This window comes from Phalacrocorax aristotelis, chromosome 18, assembly GCF_949628215.1.
Source record: "Phalacrocorax aristotelis chromosome 18, bGulAri2.1, whole genome shotgun sequence".
Lineage (NCBI taxonomy): Eukaryota > Metazoa > Chordata > Aves > Suliformes > Phalacrocoracidae > Phalacrocorax > Phalacrocorax aristotelis.
Genome location: NC_134293.1, coordinates 9,067,964 through 9,091,571, shown reverse-complemented (window position 1 = coordinate 9,091,571; position 23,608 = coordinate 9,067,964). Strand labels below are relative to the sequence as shown.

Here is a 23,608-nt window from a genome sequence, read left to right as displayed (position 1 = left end):
AGTAATTGTTTTGTAGCTGCGAGCGTTTGAAAACAAACAGGGCCGTATCAGGCAAAACCAGTGGTGGCTAGGGTGAATGCTTTCAGATTTTTTTAATAAATAAGAGTCCGTCCAGCATTTCTGAGGGCAGGAGACCATTTTCTGAAAAGACCAGGAGATTATGGCTCTCTGGAAGGCCGATAGCATTGGACATCTCAAAAAGAGAAGGAGGATGCTCATGCTCCGAAGGTCCCTTTTGGTATTGTAGAAGCCTCCACTTTGGGAGATTTCAGCTACACTTCGCCTCTATTCCTGGAGTCTGTTATCTTGGGGCAGTTCAGTTGCCGAAAGAGATGTGATGTGTTTTGGTTCTCCTTATCAAGGTCCTTCACGTATTAGAATTTTCAGCTCCTGCCAGAGGAGCTCAGTGACTCAGCGGAGGGCCCGGTGTGTCCTGAGTCTCTCCTGCAACCCTTTGGCTTATGATTTTCATTGAAATCCTTCAGGGATGCTGAGGGCCCTCAAGGATGGGCTCTGGGAAGGGAGCTGAGGGCAATAGGCCAGCAAATGGGGTATCTGCAAATAGCTATGAAGCTGTGGGGCTGTGAGGAGGTTGCTTTGGGCTCAGAAGTATTTACATAGGTGACATATGCTTTGAACCTCCTGCTTTGATTTGCCCAAACCTGCAAAATATAGAGGTGAGAAAACCTGCCGAGGTGTCCCGGTGCTAAACCTGCCATAAACATGCTTTCCTGAGCTTGACCTTTTCCCTTGGCTTGGCCCTAAGCTTGCCCCAGGGGATACCAGGCAGCATGGGGAGGTCTCACACCCACCAGCCAGTGTGGCTGCACTGGTGGGGTGCCCTTGTATTATCAACAATGGTTAATAATAATAGTAAATTAGCCTCTGTCTGTTGCTGGAGGAAGTGCAGAGAGGAGTGGATGGTACCCAGCACCATTGCAGCTCTGTGTTCGTGATGTCTCCCGATTGCTTCTGGGGAACGTTTCAAATGAACAGAGGAAAATAAATAGGGAAAATAAATTATTTGAGACAGGGTGGAGGGGGACAGTTGCCCCTGCACCCACTTGCTGGAGCTGTCAAGCAGGTCTGCAGAGCTGAGGGCATCTCACCCTGCAGCCATCCTCCCTCCTGGCTACTCCCCGCACGCGCTTGTGGCTGGAGAAATGCATTTGTCAAAACAATCTTATTTATTTATTTATTATGTTTCTTTTTGGCTACAGCACGGGTCATAAATAATGATTAAGCAGAAACGAGTGTCGCCAAATTGTCGCCCCAGCTGGGGTCGGGCACTGCTCTTTGCTGCCGCTGGAGGTGCCCTGCAGGGTGGGCTGTGCAAGGGGGATTGGGAGAGCTTGGGAGAAGGGGGATTTTTAATCTATTTCCTTTTCTTTGTTTTATTTTGTTGCTCTTACTATATAGGCAAGAGAGAAACTGGAAGGAGTTTGAAAGGCAAAAATCACTAAAAATGGAGCGTGTGGTACTTTTATGGCTCCCCAGGGCTTTATTACTGAGCTGCCGTGCTGCCAGGGCCCGGAGCCGAGCTGTGATCCCGGTAACACGCAGGGCGAGCTGGTGGCTGAGAGCTGGCTGGAAAAGGGCGGCAGGGGCAGTCTCTTCCCGCAGCTCCTGGCTGGTCGGATCCTGCCCTGCAGAGGCTTTCCAGGGCAGCTGGGGCAGGAGCAGAAACCCGGACCTGGCTCCTTCTCTGCTCCAAGAAAAACACAGGCACCTTCTCAGGAGCTGGCTCAGCATCGGTCCTCTCCGATGGAAAAAAAGAGCTGGAGGAGGTGAACATGAAGAAGGCAGGGGAGATCTGGAAGGAGTCGGTGATGGCCAAGAGCGGTGGGCAACCAGGGAGGGGCTGAGCCCAGAGCCGGCGCGGCCATCACTGGGATGGTACCGACTGGAGGGTCTCCAGGCAGGGCAAGTAGGTTGTACCAAAAAATCACTGCCTAATGCTCTGTCTCCATCTTTCCTCCTTGCAGATGTTCATTATGGAGAGTGTGGAGGGTGCCCAGTGCAGCCTGCACGAGTTCAGCATCACTGGCTCCACCTACGCCCCCGAGGGACAAATGTGAGTGCGGGTCCCCTTTACTTCAGGGGTGACATGAGGTGGCCTTGCACTGGCAGCACGGCCGGGGGCAGGTGGGAGGGTTGAGCTCATGACCACAGCTGGGGGACCCTAGGCCCCGCAAGCTGGGGAGAAAGGGGGGTTTTCTGTGGCCACTTGCAGCCATGCCGACCCCTACTTATGGAGATACCTGCTAGGTGCTGGTTTTCGGCCACACTGGGCTTGCAAGCATCAGGTGGCAGCCTTTTGCTTTCGGTGGGAGCCAGGGCAATTGTTTCACCGTCCCTCATCACCAGCTCCTCACCGACGTGATGCTGCAGGGCACGCGCCCCGGCTCTGCCTACCGTCCTCCCACTGCTCAGCAAAGGGGCTCCTGCGCGCTCAGCTCTCCCTTCGTTAGCAATCCTAATAAAATGAGCCTGCTTTGAAGCAGAGAAGACAACAAGTGTGGGAATAGTGATGGATGAGGTTTTTTGCAGAACGTGCTCATTCTCCAAATATCTGAAGCCTGTGCATTTTGGTATCAGCCAGCAACTGCTGCCCCTGCCCAAGCAGGACCCAGGGCCAGCAGCTTCTCTGGGAGCCGTGCTGCTGGCAATGCGCCGAGGGGCTTGCAAATCCCGGCAGGAAAGCGCTACCTGAGCCCTGCATCCTCAGCAGGGACGGCCGAGATGGCTGCTGTGCCTGGGGCATGATCCTACTGATGCAGGACACATTTCAGGGGAGATGTGGGCTTTGCTGAGCTGCAGCCAAGGGTGGGGAGTGGAAGCCCGGAGCTATTCCCTGGTGTGTTATTACACAAATGGGGTTTTCTGCTGTTGCGTTTGTTTGTTCCCCCTCCTTCAAAGGGAGGTGATGTTCCCCAGTGTGGGGAAGGTCTGGGAAGGAGGAAGATGAGAAGCTCAGCCAGTGGTTGGAGCACTCTCTGCTCCCCTTCGCTTTGCTGTGTGATCCCGGGCACGTTCTTCACCACGGTCCCTTCTGCTCATCTGTCGAGTGACTATAATTCATCCCAGCCTCAGACTTAATTTCATGAATATTTATAGAGCTAATTTGATCCTTGGCTAGGAACCTCCATCAAAAAGTGAGCCAGGTCATAAGCTGGTATCAATCAGTGTGTTTCAATTAAATGAGGAGGACTGGAAAGCTGAACTCGTGCCTGCTAACCTCTGAAGCTGCAGTGTCCCCTCTCCTCCAGGGACTGTCTGTGGTGAGGCTCTGCCTTCAGCCGCAGCAATTCGTGTTACTTTTGAGTTGTGTTTCAGCCCTGTGCTTGCCCTGCACATCAAGTGGGACGCAAGAGCTCACTTAGGTATCACCAAGGGAATGGGGGTGTTTCTCTTGGGGCTGGTGGGACTGAAATTCTTGGAGGACTTGGCAGCTTGCTTTAGCCTGGTCTTGGTGTGGGGGATATTATGTGTTTGGCCTCGGCTTTGCTCGCATCACCACACCGCACCCATCCAGCAGCGCCTTTGCTGATGCCGTCCCTAGCGCGCAGATCTCGCCTGGCTCCGTGCAGGGACAGCTGACAATGGGGATGCATCCCCCCATCCCTTCCCAGCAGTGTCCAGGGGATCACATGCTGCAAAAGCCAACCCTGGTATTTCCACCTTCCCAAATATCAAAACCCAGCCCAGAGCATCCGCAGAATCCCTCCTCCACCCACTGCCTTCCCCCTGCCCGTGAGGCAGGGCCGGGCAGCATCCTCTGGGCAAGAGGCAGCAGCTCTCTCCTGCCTGTGCTCAGCCCAGCACGGCTTCTTGTCCCTTAGCAAACAGATTTTTCAGATTTTCTTGGCTGCTCCCTGTTTTCCGCTTCTGAGCTGTAACAAGGGCTCCAAAATGTTCTTTCCATTGGGAAACAGCAGTGGAATAAACTGATCCTAATAAATGCCTGACAAATTATTTTTCCAGCAAACAGATGACCGGCTGGGTTTATACAGCTCTAACCTGCAGTTACCTCTCCTGGAGTTGGGGTAATTTTTTATTTCCCCTGAAGATGACCGCTGCTGTTTCTGCCGCTGGGCAGCGGGTGCAAAGCAGCGTCCTGCCTGACTGGTGTGTTCAGGGCTGCTCCTTTCCAGTGACGTGTGTGCTCCTATACATAGCAAAGAGCTGCTATTTAGGAAGCAAAGGCAGCAGTTTGCCGCTTGCTTGGAAACAGCCACAGCAATGCAGCTGTTAAATTTGTCTGCTGCTTTTAAATGCTCCCTTGGGTGCCCTCGGGCTCGCCAGAGCACGAAACAGCATCACGGGGTGGAGAAGGGACTCGCTGCCGGTCCTGCGGCTCCTCTGGATCCCCAGCAGCTGGAGACCCCTGGGGGAGTGAACATTAACTTGAATTTCTTTGCCCCTTTTCTCATCCGTCATCATCAGCCTTTTGACAGCCCCTGCTTTCAGGCCCAATGCTCTTTCGAGCTCCTCTGCAGCCCCCCCTTTATTCTGGGGCACTTCCAGAGTTTATTTGCCTCCTGTGATATTTTTTTGCAACTAGTCCTGCCGCATTTGGTAAAGCACAAAATGCAAACCCAGGTGTTTATTGCCAAGCCTGGGGCTTTAACTGGGCTCTTTGTCCCTCTTTTCAGAAAATTTTACGAGGGTATATAGGAGAAACTAAGTATTATTTGAACGTGTAACCTGGGAAGTGTAAGGCTTTGGGGTTTGTTTTCTCCCTGCAGCCTGAAGGACGAGCAGCCGGTGCAGTGCGGGCAGTACGACGGGCTGGTGGAGCTGGCCACCATCTGCGCCCTCTGCAACGACTCCTCGCTGGACTACAATGAGGTGCGGGGGGCACTGGGGCTGGGATGGTGGTGGGGCACCAGTGATGCTCTTCCCTTCGCTTCAGGCCCCCTTTGCAGCAGAGGTTTGTCCCTTGGGATCCCCTGCTCTGGCTCGGCCCATCCCAGGTCAGTGCTCTGGGAGCCCTGGGATGGTGCAGTGGGTGACAGCATCCTGGGTCGGAGCAGCAGGGAGGCGATGTGCTTAAAAGCTTAAGCTCCTATTTCTTTATTGCCCTCTAGTCCAAAAAAGTCTACGAGAAGGTGGGGGAAGCCACTGAAACAGCCCTGACATGCCTGGTGGAGAAGATGAACGTCTTCAACACTGACACTAGTAAACTGTCCAAGGTGGAGCGAGCCAACGCCTGCAATTCGGTGAGTGGTGGGGAGGCCCCTGTGAGCTCCGGTGCCAGGGGGTGGGAGGGAGAAGAGGGCTTTGGGGTGACTGTTATTTGAACAATAACCACTTGCGATGATCTAAGATCTGCCACAAGGATGCAGTTTCCTGGCTTGCAGGGGGCTGAGCTGTTTTTGGAGCAGGTAGTGCCGTAGCCCTGGGGGGACTGATGCTGGGGCCATGGGGACTAACCTAGGTCCATATGGAGCTTCGGAGCAGCTGATCCCTGAGGCTCAAACTCAGCCCAGTTCCTGCTCAGCTGGGAGAGACCTCCTTGGTGATGGCCAGAGCTCCAGCTCAGACAAGGAGGTTTGGAGTTTTGTAGCTCCTCAGCAAATCTTTAGGTGCCTGGTTTGCACTCAGCAGCCGTCCTCCACAGCACGAACCAAACCCCGTTCCCCAGAGCCATGCCTGCCTGAAGGAGGCTTGCTCTTTGGAAACATCTATTTTTGATGTGAAAATCTCCTATGCTGGCTATTCCCCTACTCCAGCTCTCCAGTGTCTCCCTCTCCTCCTGGTGAAAATACGCTTTATTTCATGTCTGGATTTACTCGGCTTTGGTATCGTGCTGCTAGATCTTATAATGTCTTTGCTTGCTCAAAGTAAAGGATCTCTGTTCTGCTATTTCTTCCCCAGATAGGTCTGAGCAGGTCATAATAAATCCCCTGATTCCTTTCTGATAGAGATGGAATTTCCCAGCTGTACATCAGTCCCGCAGCTGCTGCTTTATGTGGGCCCATCACTGCCCTTCCATTCAGGTGCCAGGCTGGGTTCGGTCGCTGGTCCTTCTCTCATTACTCTTGTGTTTGGGCAGGGACAGAAAAAAAAACAAACCTTCCTTGGAGTTTCCTGGCAGCGTTTCTTCACTGCTTCTTGATTTTGCTCCCAGTGGTTCTGTGCTTAGAAACCTCTGGTGGGATTTCAGGGTTTCCTCAGCAGCTGGCTGCTCCTAGGTGTCCTTGCTGCTGTGCTGAGCGTGCAATGCCCAGCGGGGACATCACTGCTCGTACCCCGTGCTGGGTTTGGCCTTTGAGAGCCCCTTGGTGTTTCCCTGGTATATCCACAGACAGTGCCCGCATTTTGCATGGGCAAATCCCCTTTGCACATCTCTCCACCTCCCCAGCCCCTGCTCGCAGCTTCATTGCAGTAGGAGCATCCTTTTTAACTCTGAATTTGCAAGTTTTTACCCCAAAAGGAGTTTTCTTTTCCTTTTCCCCCTTCACTGATTTATTTAGATTTAAGTTGCTGTAAGTCCTGTGCAAAAAGCTGCTTGCGTCCTCATCGCAAGCAACACCCTCCTGGCAACAAAGAATAATAATCGTGTAAGCAGTTGAGCCACGCAGAACAAGGGTGGTCTCATTGTCCCTGCTGCCCGCTCTGGAAAATACTTTGGATTGGGCCCAGATGCCCTGCTCACTTAAAGGCTTTTCGAGGACAAGACACGTCTTCCCAGGAGCCGGGCTCAGCTGCCGTGATGCTGATGTGGATGCGCGAGAGAGGGATCGGTCTGAGGAGAACCGGCTGCTGTCTTGCTGGGCATTTAGTTCCTTAAGTAATTAACTAGTATCAATAGTAGAGCCTGGTTTGTGGGGGGCATTGGGGTGCAGGAGCCTGTCTGTGGGCACTGCCGGTGCCCATGGGGTCCAGGCGCTGGGCGGCCCCTGCTCTGTCCTCACCCTGCAAACCCGCGGGTACTGTTTGAACGAATGACTCTTACTGCTCAGCTGGCAGCCCTCAGGGTAATTAGCGTGTCCTGAAATGAGCCTAATTAGTCGTAGCTGTGGAACAAGTTCATTTGATGGGAACCAATCCAGCTTCAGGTGACGATATTGGTGCTCCCACTCCCACTGACCCCTGTGGGTGCAGGGTCAAGGCAAATCCCTCGGCTGTAATGAATGGGATGCAATTCCCCTTCCTGCAGCGCAGCTAGAGCCCAATGCCAAGGAATGTCTCCCCCACCTCCCTGGCAAATGGGGCTTTATCTTAGGCTACAGCAGCTGTTTGACATCCCATGTGGGGTCAATAAAATCAAGGTGTGGCACATGCTGACATGTGCCGTGGGCTGGGCAGCGATGGTGTAGTCAGAGGGGTTAAAATTCTCCTAAAAATTGCATAGGGAAAGCTCCTTCTGCTTTTTGCACAGTCCCATCCCTCCTGGCTCCTGTGGCTGCCTTTCTCCTCCCATGATGGGTGCTGTGCCGGCTCCGCAGGGCTGTTAGCCACGGTGGAGAGCACCAGCTGCTGCGTCCCTGTGCCGTGGTTTAGCACCAGTCGGCAACCAAGCACCACGCAGCCGCTCGCGCACTCCCCCCTGGTGGGACGGGGGAGAGAATCGGAAGAGTAAAAAATCATGTCCCGGCTCAGCCCCACGCTGTCCCTGCAGGTGATCAAGCAGCTGATGAGGAAGGAGTGCACACTGGAGTTCTCCCGCGATCGCAAGTCCATGTCGGTGTACTGCACGCCCACTGGCCCTGGCCACAACGCCTCTGGCAGCAAGATGTTCGTCAAGGTAGGGGCCAAGGCCCTCAGCACTCTGCAGGATCCTTCCCCATGCACACTCCAGCAGGATTTGGCCCTTACCGCAGCGGGCAAGTGATGCTTTGCAGTTTGTCTCCTCCCTTAGCTGTTCTGGGGGTCCAGGAGCAGCAGGTAGACTGGTGTGGTCAGGGAGGAGGTGAGTTTTTGCAGTATTGATAGGAGAAAAAGGAGGTAAAATGATTTAGAAGGAGAAAAAGGCACTAAGCGTGCTGGTGCTGGGGCCAGGGGAGAACTGCCCCTGTGCAAAACTTGGGCACTTGCTTTTATTAAAGGCTTGGACCCTCCGGATGCCAGTAATGCCCAAAATGTGATGTCCAGCTTTCCACTGTATCCAGAAATAAAGTAATGTTTTAAAGGGCGTTTTCTTCCCAAGAGATGAGATGCAGCAGGAATTTCCCCCTGCTGACTCTGAGAAGATTGTATATTGCTGTTCCCACGGGGATATCTTCTGGGTGGGTGAACTCTGTCCTCCAGGTCAGGTTGGAACCCTCTGGAGCCACCGCATCTGTGGTCCTGCTGGCCCTGGGCAAGCTTTTTTGAGACAATCAATAGAAGGATTGCAAATTATATATTAAAAAGCAATGTTGGGGCTCCTTGGTAAGGTCAGAAGGGATGGGGTGAGATGCTGTGATGCTAAAGGACATGTTTTCCTGAATTGCAAAGGCATCGCAAGCATCTGCTGAGCATCCCACAGGCAGCACGTTTTTTTCAGCGGAGATTTAAAGCCCTAGTCCCCTCCAGGTCTGAGAGGGGACCCGCAGGGTGGGAGTGTCCCGGGCAGACGTGTAGGTTTTGCAGGAGTCATGGATCCCCCCCCGAGCAGATCCTGCTGCCTGGTGACCTGACGCGGGTTCGTCCTTCCCGGCTGCGGTGCCCGTGTGCTCGGTCGGAGGCTGCCATCTAGCGCGCTGAGCCGCTGTGTCAGGATGCGCGTGCTGGAGTTTGGGGAGGTTCCCTTCTCCTTTGCCCAAACTTGGTGCCTTCCCTCCTTCCAGCACTTCCTTTGGTGCTGGCAAGAGATGCTCATCCTCCAGGTTCGTTCCAGCTCCTAAGCCCTCCACTCCTTCCCAGGGCGCCCCGGAAAGTGTGATCGAGCGCTGCACCCATGTCCGCGTGGGCACTGCCAGGGTCCCACTGACACCCCCGGTGCGGGAGAAGATCCTTGGCAGGATCCGGGACTGGGGCATGGGCATCGACACGCTGCGCTGCCTGGCCCTGGCCACCCACGACGCGCCCGTCCGCAGGGAGACCATGCAGCTGCATGACTCTGCCGCCTTCATCCACTATGAGGTACAGCACCAGCGGCTTTCTCCCAGAGCTTTTTTCCTTATTCTCAAAGTTTTTCCACCCACTTCCAGCTGCTTCAGCCGGATTTTCTCTCTGGCTTCTCTGTGGCCACTGGGCAGTGCAATGGCTTGGCTCCTCCTCTGCAAACCCTGGTGCAGAGCTGCAAGCAGCGGGGTCCGGTCCTGAGGTCAACAGCCTCGTCCCACCAGGCATTCATCCCTGTGGTATTCATCCCTCTGAAAGGGGTCCAGGGACCACCAAAAGGAACAGGGAGGGGGGAAGCAAAGTGGAAAGGTGTGAGGAGCAGCAGAAGGGATGGGAACATCCCATTGCATTGGGGCTATAGGGTGAATCCATGAGGCTCTTTGTAGGAAACCTCCTGAAAGTTTCCTCCCAGGGGAAATCTGTGTGGCCAGGGTGGTTTCACAGCAGGGAGGGAACCAACCGTCCCTGGGGGTTAATGTGGGCCTGTGGCTGTCTCCCTGCAGAACAACCTGACCTTTGTGGGCTGCGTGGGGATGCTGGACCCTCCCCGCAAGGAGGTCACCACCTCCATCGAGATGTGCCGCAAGGCAGGCATCCGTGTCATCATGATCACTGGCGACAACAAGGGCACAGCAGTGGCCATCTGCCGCAGGATCGGCATCTTCTCAGAGAGCGAGGATGTGGCTGGCAAAGCCTACACGGGCCGGGAGTTCGACGAGCTGCCCCCCGACGCACAGCGGCAGGCATGCCGCGATGCGCGGTGCTTCGCCCGCGTGGAGCCGGCGCATAAGTCCCGCATTGTAGAGTACCTCCAGTCCTTCCACGAGATCACCGCCATGGTGAGTCCTCCGGGGACACGCCACTACCCCTCACTCCCCTCCTCTCTACCCAGTCCAGTCCCTTGCACCCCATTAATCACTGCTTCATGCAGACGGGTGATGGCGTCAATGATGCCCCGGCCCTGAAGAAAGCCGAGATTGGCATCGCCATGGGGTCGGGCACGGCCGTCGCCAAGTCGGCCGCCGAGATGGTACTCTCCGACGACAACTTCTCCACCATCGTGTCAGCCGTCGAGGAGGGCAGAGCCATTTACAACAACATGAAGCAGTTCATCCGCTATCTCATCTCCTCCAACGTTGGGGAGGTGGTATGGTGAGAGCCCTTTGCACCGGGCACCTTGCTGCGGGGAGCAGTAGTGGGGGTGCGTCTCTCAGGGCAGGTGACCTGCCTGTGTTCTCTGCCCCTGGCAGCATGTGGTGCCCAAAATTGTAACCCCGGGTACCAAACCGAGCAGCTCTGCGTTGTCCACCAGGGACAGGGAGATTTTTCTCTTGTGGTTTTATAAACACACCACTCCCCAGGAGCTGTTTTATTAATGCATGGCCTATTTAAGCCCATGCCAGTGTCTAAGATGGGAGCGGATATTTGTGGACAGGCTGCTGTCACCAGGTCGCACCGATGCACTTTGCATCAGGTCCTGGCCAGCTCCCCCTGGCCCCTGCCCATCCCTCCCAGAAAACCAGTGCTGTCCTCAGCAAGTGGGCACAGCCTCGGGATCACTTGGGCATCCTTTGCCCTTGTGGTTCAGCAGGTGTGTTTGTGCTGGGAACAGGAACCCATGTGGCCATGGGGGCGTCAGTGGTCGGGTTTTGACTGCAAAGCAAATTTTAATAGCAACAGGAAGAGATTTTCACTGCAAAATTCACTCCTGGACTTCAGGCTCCTGACTCAGGTGCTGTGGGTTCATCTGCAGGACTTTGGGTGAATATTCAGTTTGGGGTGTTCGGATCCAGGGGTCCTGCTTGCTCTCCCCTTGCACAACACAGACACTTTCTCTGGCTGCCCTCGAGCTCATCTGATTTGGCACCTCTGGTTTTTTTACCCGCAGCATCTTCCTGACGGCCATCCTGGGCTTGCCTGAGGCCCTCATCCCTGTGCAGCTGCTGTGGGTGAACCTGGTGACGGACGGGCTGCCGGCCACCGCACTGGGCTTCAACCCCCCTGACCTGGACATTATGGACAAGCTTCCCCGCAACCCCAAGGAGCCCCTCATCAGCGGCTGGCTCTTCTTCCGCTACCTGGCCATCGGAGGTGAGCCCCTGCGGGTGCTGGTGGGCGGAGGACAAGAACAGGCATGGTGTAGGGGGCTCCTTGCTGGGCGCTGGGGATAAGGGTGTCTCTCTTGGCCACAGTGTACGTGGGCCTGGCCACGGTGGGTGCAGCGACCTGGTGGTTCTTGTACGACGCCGAGGGACCGCAGGTCTCCTTCCATCAGCTGGTGAGTCAGGAGGGGAATGGGCCAATGTGTTGAGCAGGTGGGAGAGGGCATGGGTTCTGGTGTTGGGGTCTTTCCTCTACCTGTCTTCTATGGTTGTTGTAGTGTTCCCAAATTCTTGGTGGAGAAGACAATAATTTAAAATAAAAGCAAATTCTCTCCCTCAGGGTCATGTTTCCAGCCTTGCTTCTGCCAGCCACCAGCATGGTCAGAAAAACTTGATTCAAAGAAGCTGAAAGTAGCTCCTGTACCTGATCCCACATTGAAAGGGATTGATTTTTACATTACTGTAGGTCTGAACAAGGTAGCGAGAAAGCGGTTGCCGCTGCACCCAATGTCACATGCAACGGAAGGTGTATTTTTGATGGAGGTGCACGTGTACTCAAACACCTTATTAACTGCATGTGAAAATCTCCAAGCCGCTATCTAGCCACCACCCCAAAGCCCCAATGACGGCAGAAGCTGCGTCACTTTAGACAGTTTTATCAGTTGCTCTGAACTGTGGGATATTTAACAGCACCCCTAATAATTAAGGTTCACCATGTGCCCCACAACCAGTCGACCTCTTCCTCCTCCTTCCTGCCTTTCCTACACTGCTGCTCTGCCGTGTATTCACCAGCGGTTTCCTGTGCCGACAGAGGAACTTCATGAGGTGCACCGAGGACAACCCCATCTTTGAAGGAATCGACTGTGAGATCTTTGAGTCCCGATACCCGACCACGATGGCTCTGTCTGCGCTGGTGACAATCGAAATGTGCAACGCTCTGAACAGGTAGGGTGGCCACAGGATTGCTCTGTATGCACTATGCTTGACCAATTTTATGTAGGGTCTCTCTGGGCAGCCGTTGGTGGGCTGAGGGCTTTGCTTTGACTCAGCAGAGCCCTTCAGAGCGTTCTCGCAGAGCACTAGTGGGCTCACTGTAAATAAACTCCTCCAAGCCAGCGTGCTGCTGTCGGTAGCAGTGGAGGAAGGACTTGGATCTGCACCCGTTCGCAGTTTGGCCCTGTTAACAACCAGTCCTAACCCATGCATGGCTGGTTGCGTTGAGATGGGTGTCCAGATCCAAATCGTGGCAAAGCCTGAAGCTGAACAGTCTGGAAGACGGGCTATAGTGTACAGCCTTGGAGAGGAGTGGGAACCCCCATCTTGGGCAGGCAGGGGGAGCAGGAGGTTACTGGGGCTAACGCTGTCCCCTCACTTTCACAGTGTCTCTGAGAACCAGTCACTGCTACGGATGCCGCCATGGCTCAACATTTGGCTGCTGGGGGCCATCGTCATGTCTATGGCTCTGCACTTCCTCATCCTCTACGTCAAGCCCATGCCTGTGAGTGCCCCGTGCCACCTCCGCGTGCAGCCCAGGAGGCTCATCCTGTGGGTGATGACATCCCCTGGAGCAATCTTCCTGGGTCTAGAAGGTTCTGGGATGGTTGTCCCCAGCATGTGCCCTCCAGACCAGGTCCGGTGACTCAAACCAACATGGGGACTGGGAGACATCCTGCCCCAATGAGCCTTTACTTAAGTCAGAAGCTCTCCTTAAAGGCAGCGCAAAAGGGGATGGATATCTCAGCTCCTTTTGGAGGCGTCACCTCCTTTTGCAGTCCAAGGCTTGTGATGCCTTAGTTGATGCCCAAGGGTGCATAAGATGAAGTGAGTTGTTGTGCCCAGGAGGTTATGTTGTCCTTTGTCTGCTGCTAAGCACCTGTGAGCACATACAGTCCTAGCTGGTGCTTCACTTTCCTCATCTGCAGGAGAGATGAAGGACATTGTTTTTGACTGATCACGGCAGACCTTGAAGAAATCCTGTTCTTTGGGCTGTCTGGATGCTCTCTCCTTGTACCTGGGATGACCCTTTCTCACCCTGTGCCATACAACAACCTGATCTTTAAAACAAACAAAAAAATCCCACCTCCTTCCCTACTGACATGTCCAATCCTTTCCGCCTTGCAGCTCATCTTCCAGGTAACCCCCCTGAGCTGGCCGCAGTGGGTGGTTGTAATGAAAATCTCCCTGCCTGTTATCCTGCTGGACGAAGGACTCAAGTACCTTTCCCGCAACCACTTGGACGGTGAGCATGGTCTGCACCGCGCTGGGTTATGTTTGCTCCATGGCGCTTTGCTTGGGCTTTGTGGACACCTCGCTTACCTCCTCCACTTGCATGTTCATCCACCTTTGCTGTGAAAAAATGACTTTTTTTCCTACTCCCTTCCATCCCGGGGACCATGCCAGGCAGAGCAGTTCGTTCTTACATGTGCTTGAAATACTTCCTCAGGAGCTGGAGTACTCGATAAATCTGCCACATGTGTTTATCCCGCTCCACTCAAACCTCTGGGTACTGGATCCCTTCCCTTACAAAGCAAAACAAATCAAATACTGGTTTCTAACAGGAATCATTCCTTTCCCCCGCAACCTTCCACCCGTCTATGGCCATCCTTATCTTGCGTTTGCTACCTCTGTGTTAAGATCAGACAAGAGTTGAGCGCCATATAAACTGTTTATGATGGGATTGCCCTTGGCCAGCACTTCTTAGGATCCGTCCCGTGGCACATGCAGCGGAGGAGCAGCTCCTGTGACACCATGGCAGCGGTTCCCATGTGCTCCTGGGCTGCGTGCTGTAAATCACAGCATGTGTTTAGGCAGCCCTCCAAAGAGATGGTATCTTTTCTTTCATTTCTTGCAAAAGATGGTGCTGTGGGTGATATCTCGCTGCTGAGTTGAACCTGCAGGTTTCCCCGCAGCGGCTGTGGGGCCGTGGCTGCTGAGCGGTGCTGTGCCTGCCACAGGGCTGGCCGCTCTCTAGGAAAACAGGTTTTATTCTTTTTTTTTTTTTTAGGGTGTGTTTGCTCTGACAGTGATAGCGGGGAGAAAAAGGGCAGGAGAGACGCCGTCCTTGCCTGAGGAAGATTTGGTAGCCCTGGGGGGCAGATGAGCAACTTGAGCGTGGGGACTGGAAGTCTTTCCACAGCATCACCCTGCTCAAACCTTTTCCACCCCTTAGGCAACCAGCATCCTAGCAAGCTCCTCCTTTTACCTTCACCCTTTAATAAATGACCCAAGAAAACTGCGCAAAGCCACTCTTGCCTCTCAGGGCTGAAGGCAGGTCTGTCCAGCTCTGGCAGGGAGGAATCTGGGGCATCGTAACAGTTTTGTTTGGTTTCTTGTGGAGCAGAACCATGCACAAAGCTGGAAATATGGGATGGGAAATTGTTGCTAGTAGGAAACGATCACAAACTGGTTGCACTCCCCATTACTGGGTCCCGGCGCTCTGGGGGTGCCCGCGTCCGCTTTTCTTTCTGCAGCGAGCTGATGCATAGCCACAGGGCTTCTATTTTTCACAGACCAGATAGAAATTGTTTCTAGCTTATTTTCATTTAATTGTTGCATCTCTCAACAGACCGATAGGTGCTTTGCATCACCCAGGTCTGTTTTATTGTATGATTACAAGCCTGTGGCACTGGGCTGGGGTGTAGGAGAGCTGGTTTAATTCCTGGCTGTTGCATCCCATGCATGCCCTTGGTTGTTGCTTCACCATCTGTGATGTGAGGATGAGTCTGTCTTTCCCCCACACTTTGCATTTCTCTGTAAAAACTCAGCACTGTTGGAGGATGGGCTCTTCTTCAGCTCTGCCAGCACAGCTCTGAGCACAGCAGGGTTTCTGGCATATGACCCTTTTGAGACCCATCATACCAGCTCAGAGTGTTTTCTCCTCCCATGCCATGCTCCCGACATGCTGGATCCTCTGAGCCACCCTCATCCCCATGGTCACGATGTTGCTGATGCTCACGGGTTGCTCTGTGTCTCATCCAGCAAGGGTGTCCCATACAGCTATTCAGTCATGGCTATGGGGCAAAATCATGCTTAAATCATCACATTTGAAAGAAATAATTGAAATCCTGCATCTTCCGAATTCCTCGGGGCTTTGAAAAGCAGACAGAAACCCTCCAAAAGCCACTTTTAAATGTGGTATTGTGATTTTTTGTTTTTTTTACCAGGCATTCTCAGGACAGTAAGACACACGTGGAACGGGGAGCACCAGTTGAAAACCTGCAGGACTCCAGAGCAAGGGTTGGCTTTCTTACGTGTCTCATCCTCAAGTGTCATACTCCCGTGCTTCCTCCAAAGTCTTGCTTATGTGTGGTGGGGAGCTGCTCGCACAATGTCTGGGTGAATGTGGCTTGGAAAACCAGCTGATAATGGAGCCAAGGGACTCTCCATACCTGGACAGGGACTCCTTTCCAACACTGGCCTCTGTGATTTGCTTCAAAATAAGGTCTAAAAAGCCCATGAAGCAGCCATTTGTGTGGTAGTTTTGGTCAGGGGCCAGGCTACTGCTTGGTCTCTGCAAGGCATGGGACCTTCTGAGGCCAAAATCTGAGGGATGGCCAAGGGTGTTCAGTTGAAGGATGCAAATGTATAGCTGTGAGTTCTGCTGATTCAGGTTTTGCATGGAAAAGTTTCTCCTTTGATCAGATTTAGATAAGTTGTGTTTCCATTATGCTGCATTTTCCTTGTCCTTGAAGTGGCAGAAAGCTGAGACTTTTCAGTCTTCACCGTGGTCTCAGTGCTTTACGTTCCTCTCATCATCATCCCGGTCACTCCTAGCCTTCGTCTTGCATGCCTTGCATGTATCACTGCCTGCATCCATCTCTGGCCCCTCTGAGGTTTCTGCTGTCTCAGTTTTGGATACAATGAAAGTGCATGGCTGAGCTAGGTTGGCTCGGTGGGACCTGCAGCTGTTCTGGCCATGGAGGTGTCTCCAAGACCCACTCAGGTGCCCATCACAGATACATGCTGGCAGGCTCACGAGGGCTGACTGTCCTGAAGGCCCTCTAGCCCTAGTATTTTTAATATTTGCCATCCTCTACACATTTAGGTGTATTTCTTTGAGCCCTGTGGCATGCAGGAGGGAAGTTTCCAGGCATCTGTGCCAAGACCTTGCAGAAGTCTCCTTTCTGAGTGGTTCCAAAACATATAAAATCCAGATAGGACAGAGAGAACACCAGTGCTCGTGCCCCTCTGTGCACTGTCAGCCTGCTGCCACAGCCACCCTGCTCCCATCCAGCCTTCCTGGCACCATCCCTGGGATTCCTCATCTTCACCATCTTGAAGCAAACCCATCGCAGGTGTTAGTGTTGCCACCATGGTGTTTTTACTCGTTTTCAGCACGTTAAGCAGCAGGCCCTGCCTGGGTGCTCAGGCTTCACACTTTCTCACCCATGCCATGGTAAAAACAGGGGTGAGTCCAGCAGCGGGTGCTTTCCGCAACACAGCTACGCAACTGCCCCGACAGCAACAGCACCAATGAAGATCAGAAGTTTTGATGCACAAGAACTGTCTTGGTGTGTTTTGTGGCAGATTAGCATTTATGCAGCCGTTTGTCCTTACGCCCATTGAGGAGAGCAGCCCCTGGGCCGTTTTGCAGGAGCTGTGAGGTGGTGGCCACAGCGCTGGGTACCTGTCCCCAGCAGGTACCTCTCTGCTCCCTGGTGAGTGGCACTGTGCTCTGCAGCCTCCTGCCACCGCAGCTGATGTCTAGGTGAGATTGCACCCTTGGCTGAGCATCCCTGCTGCCAGGGGAGATTTGGCCTCTTATCTGCAAAGTCCGTGTCAGCTCTATGCTTTAACATCCTTCCAGAGGAGAGCAGCTGGCAGAGGTGGCTGTGCAGTGGCAAGTGCATCGCATTCCCTGTCAGGACCAGCCAGGGCTCCGCATCCCTCCGAGACAGCCCAAAGTCTGCAGGGACCAAAGTCTCTGTGTCCCATCACAAAAACCCTCCAGCACGTAGTGAAAAGGAGCCGCTCACCCTCATCTCCCCTGTGCACCCGCACCTGGGGACTAGGGCAGCCCCTGAACCCTGCCAGGGGTTCACTCTGCAGCCGCCCGCTTTCCCTGTGGAGGAGGCAGGCATCCCTCTCCCCAGCACAGCGGAGAGCTGGGAGCGAGTGCCCGTGGCCGTGGCTGCCCTTGTAGGGTAATCTCTGCACGGAGCTACCTTGGCTGGGCGCTGGCGCCGCGGGAGGAATGCGTCCCCATGGGCCAAGTTGTTTGCTTGAGCTGTGGGATGCTCTGAAGGAGAGTGGCACCGCACCTTCTGCTGCCGGAATCTCTCCAGACGGGATTCTACAGCTCTGCTGCCTTGGTTTTTGTTCCCTGCCCCCTCTCCCCCCCCCCGCCCCCCCCCGCCCCGTCCCCCCGGTTATGTTTCTGGTGTGTGAGTGTGCGCCATGCTTTAGAAACGTAAGAGCAGAGGGAAGCTCTCGGTGCTGCTGCTCTGGGAGGAGGATTTCGCTTTCGGTTTTCTCCTGGGGTCCAGGGTCGCGGCTGAAGCTCAGGGTGCCCTGGTGCAATGGGGGAGATGTGCAATTTTCAGAACTGTGAGGGCTGCAGGGTTTCCCTCGGCAGAGGCAGCGATTCACAGTTTGGGCTGGCAGCTGGAGTCTGCATCCCTCCAGCATCACCTTTTACGGGAACCTGTCAAGAGGAGAGTCAAAATCAATAAGGAAAAACTCCCCAAAAGCCTCAGCTGTCCTGGTGGGGAGCGTATCTTGTAGGAAATGAGCTCGCATTGCTCGGTTGCAGGTTAGCAAGAGTTGAAGGGCTGTGACAAGCCTGAGAAACTTGGTGTGAGGCAGGATCCAGCTGGATCGTGGCCACCCCATCAATCCTGCAAAGAGGTCCCTGCATCCCCCTGCTCCTGGGACCAGTGTGCGGAGAGGAGAGCCAGATGCTGGCGTGTAGGGACCTGCATCCTATTAAAGCGAAGTGGGTGCCGGACCCTTGGCGGACTGGAGTTCGCATGGAAACACCCGTCTCGCTGTGCTGGGGGCATTACTTAGAGGCCTAAGAGTAACATTTTGAATAGCATCTGCTGTGGTTGAATTCTCGCTGTTGGTGCTGCAGCCATGTCCCCTTCCTGTCCCCATCCACCGTATGGCACGGCTGCCCCCTGTTTGCACAACCACAGGGTCAAGCATTTAGGGGAAGCGCTGTGCCTGGCAAATAACCGCCATTGTGTTACCCGGTAAGGACTGTTTAACTGCCGGAATTGCTGGAGAGGCACCCCTGAACGTGGAGGAGATGAATTTTGATCATTGCAATGGGGTTTATTACACTGCGGTTGCCAGCATCCCTGCTTTGCTCTGAAGCCCGTGGTGCAGAAGTCGTCCAGAGGGATGCTGCCATTGCATCAATCAATTTTATTTCAGGACATGAGGGCTGGGCTCTCCAGCCAGCACTGGGAAGAAAATTTGGCAGAAGTTGCGAAAAAGTTTTTTCTCTCTCCTCCTTCTGTTAGTTATTAATTCCCCTGGAAGCTTGTCAGCACCAGGGTTGGCAGCGCAGGCTCTGAGCCTCGCTGGTAACCCCAGGCAGGACCCCTATTTATCAAGAGCGCAGTAACAGTGGTCCTCTGCGAGATGTGTTTGGTGGTGTGTGCATTGCTGAAAGATAGAGAAATAGGGCTGAAAGATTTAAGATAAGTGATTTTTTTTTTCTAACTCTTCTCAGAAAGTGCTGCCTTGTGGGTTGTTTTTTTCAGAAAAACTGTTGTGTGCTGTGGGCAGACAGAGCTGCCAGCAGGGTCTTTCCCACCCCGTGCTGAAGAGTAGCTGCTGCCTTGGGGGACCCGGAGATGCTGCTGGTGACTCCTTGAAAACTGGGGATCTAGTTGGTGTGAGCCAAGCTCTGGCAGAAATTTCAAGGCTGCTCACACTGAGTTCAAGCTGAACACAGTAATTTTCCTTTGGGCCACATGTTGCCTGTTACCTTCCACATCTGACTCCATCCATCAGTAGGGTGGGGAGAAGTGACTGCAATGGGTAGATTGGTCCTTGCTAGTTGTTCCAGAGGTATAAATGGATGTAAATATATGCACATATATATATAGAGAGAGTGTGTACAAGTGGCGTCAGCTCACAGAGCGATATCCATCCACCTGGCTGTGGCAGGGACAGGGCTTCCTCCTCTCTGCACCACTGCCTTTCCCCGGGTTGCTCCCTGATGCTCTCGTTAGGAGCAGTAACAAGGGATCCCTGCCTCTTCACCTTCCTGCTGTTCCTGCCTGCATGGCTCCAACTCATCCCTCTTCCGTACCTCTTGCAGGCTGAGTGTGCTGAGCCCTTCCTCACCCAGGGACCAGCATCCTCCTCCTGGTGCACCCTGAGCTGCAGCGGCTGCAGTCGGGCCAGCACTGCGCAGACGGGATCGACCCGGGAGCAACCTCACTTGAGAACAAAAGCAGGGAGCTAGTTCGCTTCTGAACACTCACCAATACTTTTTCTTCTCTTTTTCCCCTTCATTCCAGGACAAGAGGACAAGAAATGAATGATACAAAGGAAACGCTCCTAACTAAAGGATCCCTAACTTGTAACTCGGACTGAAGTCTTGCATGCGTGACCATCGCTAGAAGCCAGCAGGACATGCATGTGTCCGACTATCAGACAAATGCGGGTGAATCGTTGAAAAGAAAAATACTGATTTTGTTTTGTTTCGTAGCTTTCTTTTTCCTGTACATAAGAGTGCAATTACTGGACAGCTGGTGTAGGGTTTGGGGACAGAGCTGTGTGGGCCTGGGTCGTTGTAACGTGGTTCCTTGGTGATTTGTTCCTGCAAAATTTGAGACCCTCTTTCCAATTTTCACCCTGATGGGTTGAGCTCAGGCAAGGTGTCCTTCATGGGAGATCAAGGTGGGGAGTCGGGATTTTAGGCAATATGCTGAGTGTGGGCAGGAGGCTGCGTCCCCCAGCGGGGCGGGATGCGCAAGGGCAGCTCGTGGGGCTGGGAAACACTTGGTGGTGGATGGGCAGGGGAGGGAGGTGAGGGCGCTGTGGGTTGGGGGTCGCCGACCCTTGATGATGTCTGCTGTGTTGGTGGGCCCATCACTGCAGTGCTGTGCTCTGCTCCGGTAGCCACAGTGCCCGTGGGCACTGCAGCAGCTGAAAACAGCTTCAAGGTGTGACCACTGGTGGCGTGGATCTCGTGGACATCTGTTAATACGTCAATGCCGGGTGCATGCGGTGGACGGTGAAGTTCTCCATATTTATCACACTGTCCTGTTTGATCCCTGTGATGTGGAAAGCTCTGCACCTTCTCAGGCTCATCTGACACCAAAGTGCAACATGGTCTTGTCTCTTCTCCTCCGTCCGACGTCTTGTTAGATCCCATCTGCACTCTAAGCCATAGCCATCTTCCTCGTAGGGGCAACCATGTAAAGCAAAGCATGGGGATGACTGACTTTGCATTCCTCATGTCTGCTGCTCACTCCTGGTCACGCTTTCTGTACTCAGTTGGTTTTTAACTATTTCCCTAGCAGGAGTAGACCTTAAGTCCTTGGAAGCATGTCCACGAGTTCATGTCCTCTGCCTTGGAGGACACTGCTGTCTTGCACAGGGCATCCTTGACACCAGTGATCTGCCTTCGAGACGGGAATGAATGTATGCTGTACATAACGTAGTCCTTCTCTGTGAGCAGTGTTTGTTGTGGCATCCCTTTTTATAAGGCACCAACTTTATTTTATTCTCTTGGGTTTTTTCTGCAGCAGGAGTGACACAGGCTGCAGCGAGAGTTTGTGGATCAGGAGTGGATTTTGGGATCCAGTAAACTGATCTTTCTCCATTGAGCTGCATCAGCTGAGGAGCTGATAGTGGGTGATTTCTTCTCCAGCTCTCCAAATCCTCCCTCCTGTTTTCCTTAACATTTGCCTATGATCCGTCCTGATGATATTTAGTTAGCCAGACCCTATATCTTTCCTCTCTCTTAAATTCCAGCAACAGCACTAGAGCCAGGGATTTGGATAGCATTTTGCTCCTTCACTGGTGTTTTGGTTTTTTTTTTCTTTTACTTTTTGCCGCTTAAAAGTTTCCAGTGCTTTTCTGTTTCTCTTTCACCTGGGCAAGAGCTATTCTTCCTCACTACAGTAGGTGCCAAATATCATCCTTCCTTTCTTTTCTCCATCACCAGCATTGAAGATGAGCAGAGCCCCCAGACCAATGGGAATGTACAGAATTGTTATACTACTGAGCTGATTTAATTGTACAGAAAACCTTGCATGAAATGTTGTTACTGTATTTAATATATAATGTATTCAAGGAATTTTAATATGGAGCTCTTTAAAAAGATCTTTATAGATACTCTGTGGTTAGAAGGTTGTTGCTGATTTTTTTTTAATATTATACTTTGTCTTGAAGTTTTATTTTTCAAACGTGTTATATATAATTGATTTAATTGGTGATCCCGTGGGGCAACCAATTCCTCTTTCAAGATTTTCACTGTGGATGGGACTCGCCCTGGCACAGAGGACCAGGGCATGACCCAGGTACTGCTTAAGCATTCAAAAGAAGGCTTCAGGAAGACTAACGCTGTAGACACGTGATTTGCCCTTCCCTGAAAGGGTAGACTTCACCTTCTTTTAGTACAGATCATCTCCAGGTCTCTGTGCTGGGAAAGAGCCAGTGGGAATTTAATCCAGTGACTCAGTGACTTCTGTGTTTCCCTGAGGCTGAAAACCAGTTTGGGAGAGGCTGGTCCTGATTCAGAGCATCCCAGCCCCATTCGCAGGGTCTAGCAGGGCTTTCAGCTGCCCGATGGCATCTCGGTGGGACATGGTGGCCTCGGTCCATCGTGCCTGTGGGGACCTGCGTGGCCCATCCACTCTGTATTGCACCACCCAAGTTAAACTGATTTCCCTGGGCTTAAGGTCTGGTGTAGGATTCTTAATTTTACCCAGATATATATGGGTGTGGAAGAATTTCTTGTGAAAATGTCCAACTAATGAGTACCGAATAATGGATGGGAGTCTCTAATGTAAGGACACTTAAAAGGAGAAAAAGTAAACGCTCTGTTTCAGAGCAGAGATGAAATAATGAAATTTTAACTCACTCTTAGATTCCTGCTGGTACATTTTTCCTTAGTCTCACCTGACAGCAGAGAGCTGGGGGTGGTTGTACCAGGCATCCTCTGAACCCACTAAGCGAAAGGGTGTGTGAAGAGATGCCGAGTTTGTATTTTTGTTGCTGATAGAGATGCTGAGTTTCTGTTCTTTTATTGCTGAGGAGATAGCACACTGCTGCAAGCCTGGGCAGTGTTGGTCTCTCCGTGCAGTCGCTGGGTTGCAATTGTGAGTTACCAAAACCCAAGCCACCGCAGGCAAGAAACCGCAGCTGTGTCCCAGCCAAAGGCTCGTTCTTCCCAGCAGCAGCAAATGGCATTTGCATTTACATTGTAAGCCTCTAGATCTACCTGAAAAATAATGCAGGAAACCTGCAGTAAGGCTACCTGGGCAGGCACCCCCATTGCTAGGAGGGACCATTTTGACACACCCCTATTTCCCCTTCTGAATGGTTGACCATGTCTCTCTCTTCCCCCCCATCCTTTAATTACTTGGAATACAGGTTTCATTACGTGCTTTTTGATTACAGGGGCTTATAGCTCAAATATTTTAATGAAGTAGAAAAATACCCATAGATCTAATTGTTTTTCCTTTATGCTTTGGTGAAGGGTCAGGACAAGTCATGGAGTAGTTATTTATTGCATGTGTGCCACCAGCAGCGTGCTGGGTGCTTTTACAGGCTGGAGCATGTTCTTGTGCAAACTTGGAGATCCCAGAGCTCGGACCGTTGCTTTGGGATCAGGCCTTGTGTCTTACCAAGGCATCCAACTGTGTGCAATACAAGGGAGATGGACACCGGGTGGCTGTTTTGCCCAAGAGCTTGTTAAAAAAGGCAGCTTAGGGGCAAAGCCTCTGGGATCCTTGCTTTTTTGACAAGAGAGTTTAGGAATTATTTCTTTTTTAGTTTTATTTTGATGGTGCTGCCTGGCATATTCAAAGTTTTAAAATAAAACTTAGGTCTTTCCAGCAAGACCTTTAGCATCGCTGGGCTGCTGTGACAGATCCTCCCCCGTGCAGGGGAGCAACGATGTGAGATGCACAGCGGAGGACGCACCAGCATGGCAGCACGGGGTTGTCCGCAAGCACTTTATAATCCTTTCTCAGGGGCCAGGCACTGTGCTGGGTTACAGCCAAGGTGGGAGGCGATGGTCCCGTGTCCCTGGAGTGAGCACCCGGGGGCCAGCTTTGGGCAGCCGCTGGGACAAGTCTTTTGTGCTGTTTTGGGCTGTCACGTCATGGTGGCCAGTTACTGGATGAGCTCTTTCCCCTGTGGTGCGTGATCCTGTCGGGAGGCATGTTGAAAAAGGAAGAAGAGAGATACTCTTCAAAGCAAAGTACTGCAACCTATGTTTTATTTCTGTCATGTGGCCACCGTATGGCTCAGGGTCTGGATGA

General features: G+C 52.8%; 1 protein-coding gene across 6 annotated transcripts in view; it reads left to right on the top strand.

Annotated features, from left to right (window-relative positions):
• The window catches only part of ATP2A3 (ATPase sarcoplasmic/endoplasmic reticulum Ca2+ transporting 3), a 54,715-nt gene extending 34,895 nt beyond the window's left edge, over window positions 1-19,820 (top strand). For 2 of the 6 annotated variants that reach the window (XM_075113644.1, XM_075113649.1), the window contains exons 9-21: window positions 1,986-2,074; window positions 4,749-4,851; window positions 5,091-5,222; window positions 7,628-7,753; window positions 8,854-9,072; window positions 9,558-9,893; window positions 9,986-10,206; window positions 10,943-11,145; window positions 11,247-11,332; window positions 11,968-12,101; window positions 12,537-12,654; window positions 13,278-13,395; window positions 15,320-15,623. In XM_075113644.1, the coding sequence (XP_074969745.1) occupies window positions 1,986-2,074; window positions 4,749-4,851; window positions 5,091-5,222; window positions 7,628-7,753; window positions 8,854-9,072; window positions 9,558-9,893; window positions 9,986-10,206; window positions 10,943-11,145; window positions 11,247-11,332; window positions 11,968-12,101; window positions 12,537-12,654; window positions 13,278-13,395; window positions 15,320-15,495 (2,061 nt within the window). In that variant the 3' untranslated portion in view covers window positions 15,496-15,623. Of the gene's footprint in view, window positions 1-1,985; window positions 2,075-4,748; window positions 4,852-5,090; window positions 5,223-7,627; window positions 7,754-8,853; window positions 9,073-9,557; window positions 9,894-9,985; window positions 10,207-10,942; window positions 11,146-11,246; window positions 11,333-11,967; window positions 12,102-12,536; window positions 12,655-13,277; window positions 13,400-14,160; window positions 14,317-15,319; window positions 15,624-19,630 lie in introns of those variants that run through there. The other 4 variants (XM_075113645.1, XM_075113650.1, XM_075113648.1 and 1 more) reach the window with 4 other exon arrangements.
• The last annotated feature ends 3,788 nt before the right edge of the window (window positions 19,821-23,608 follow it).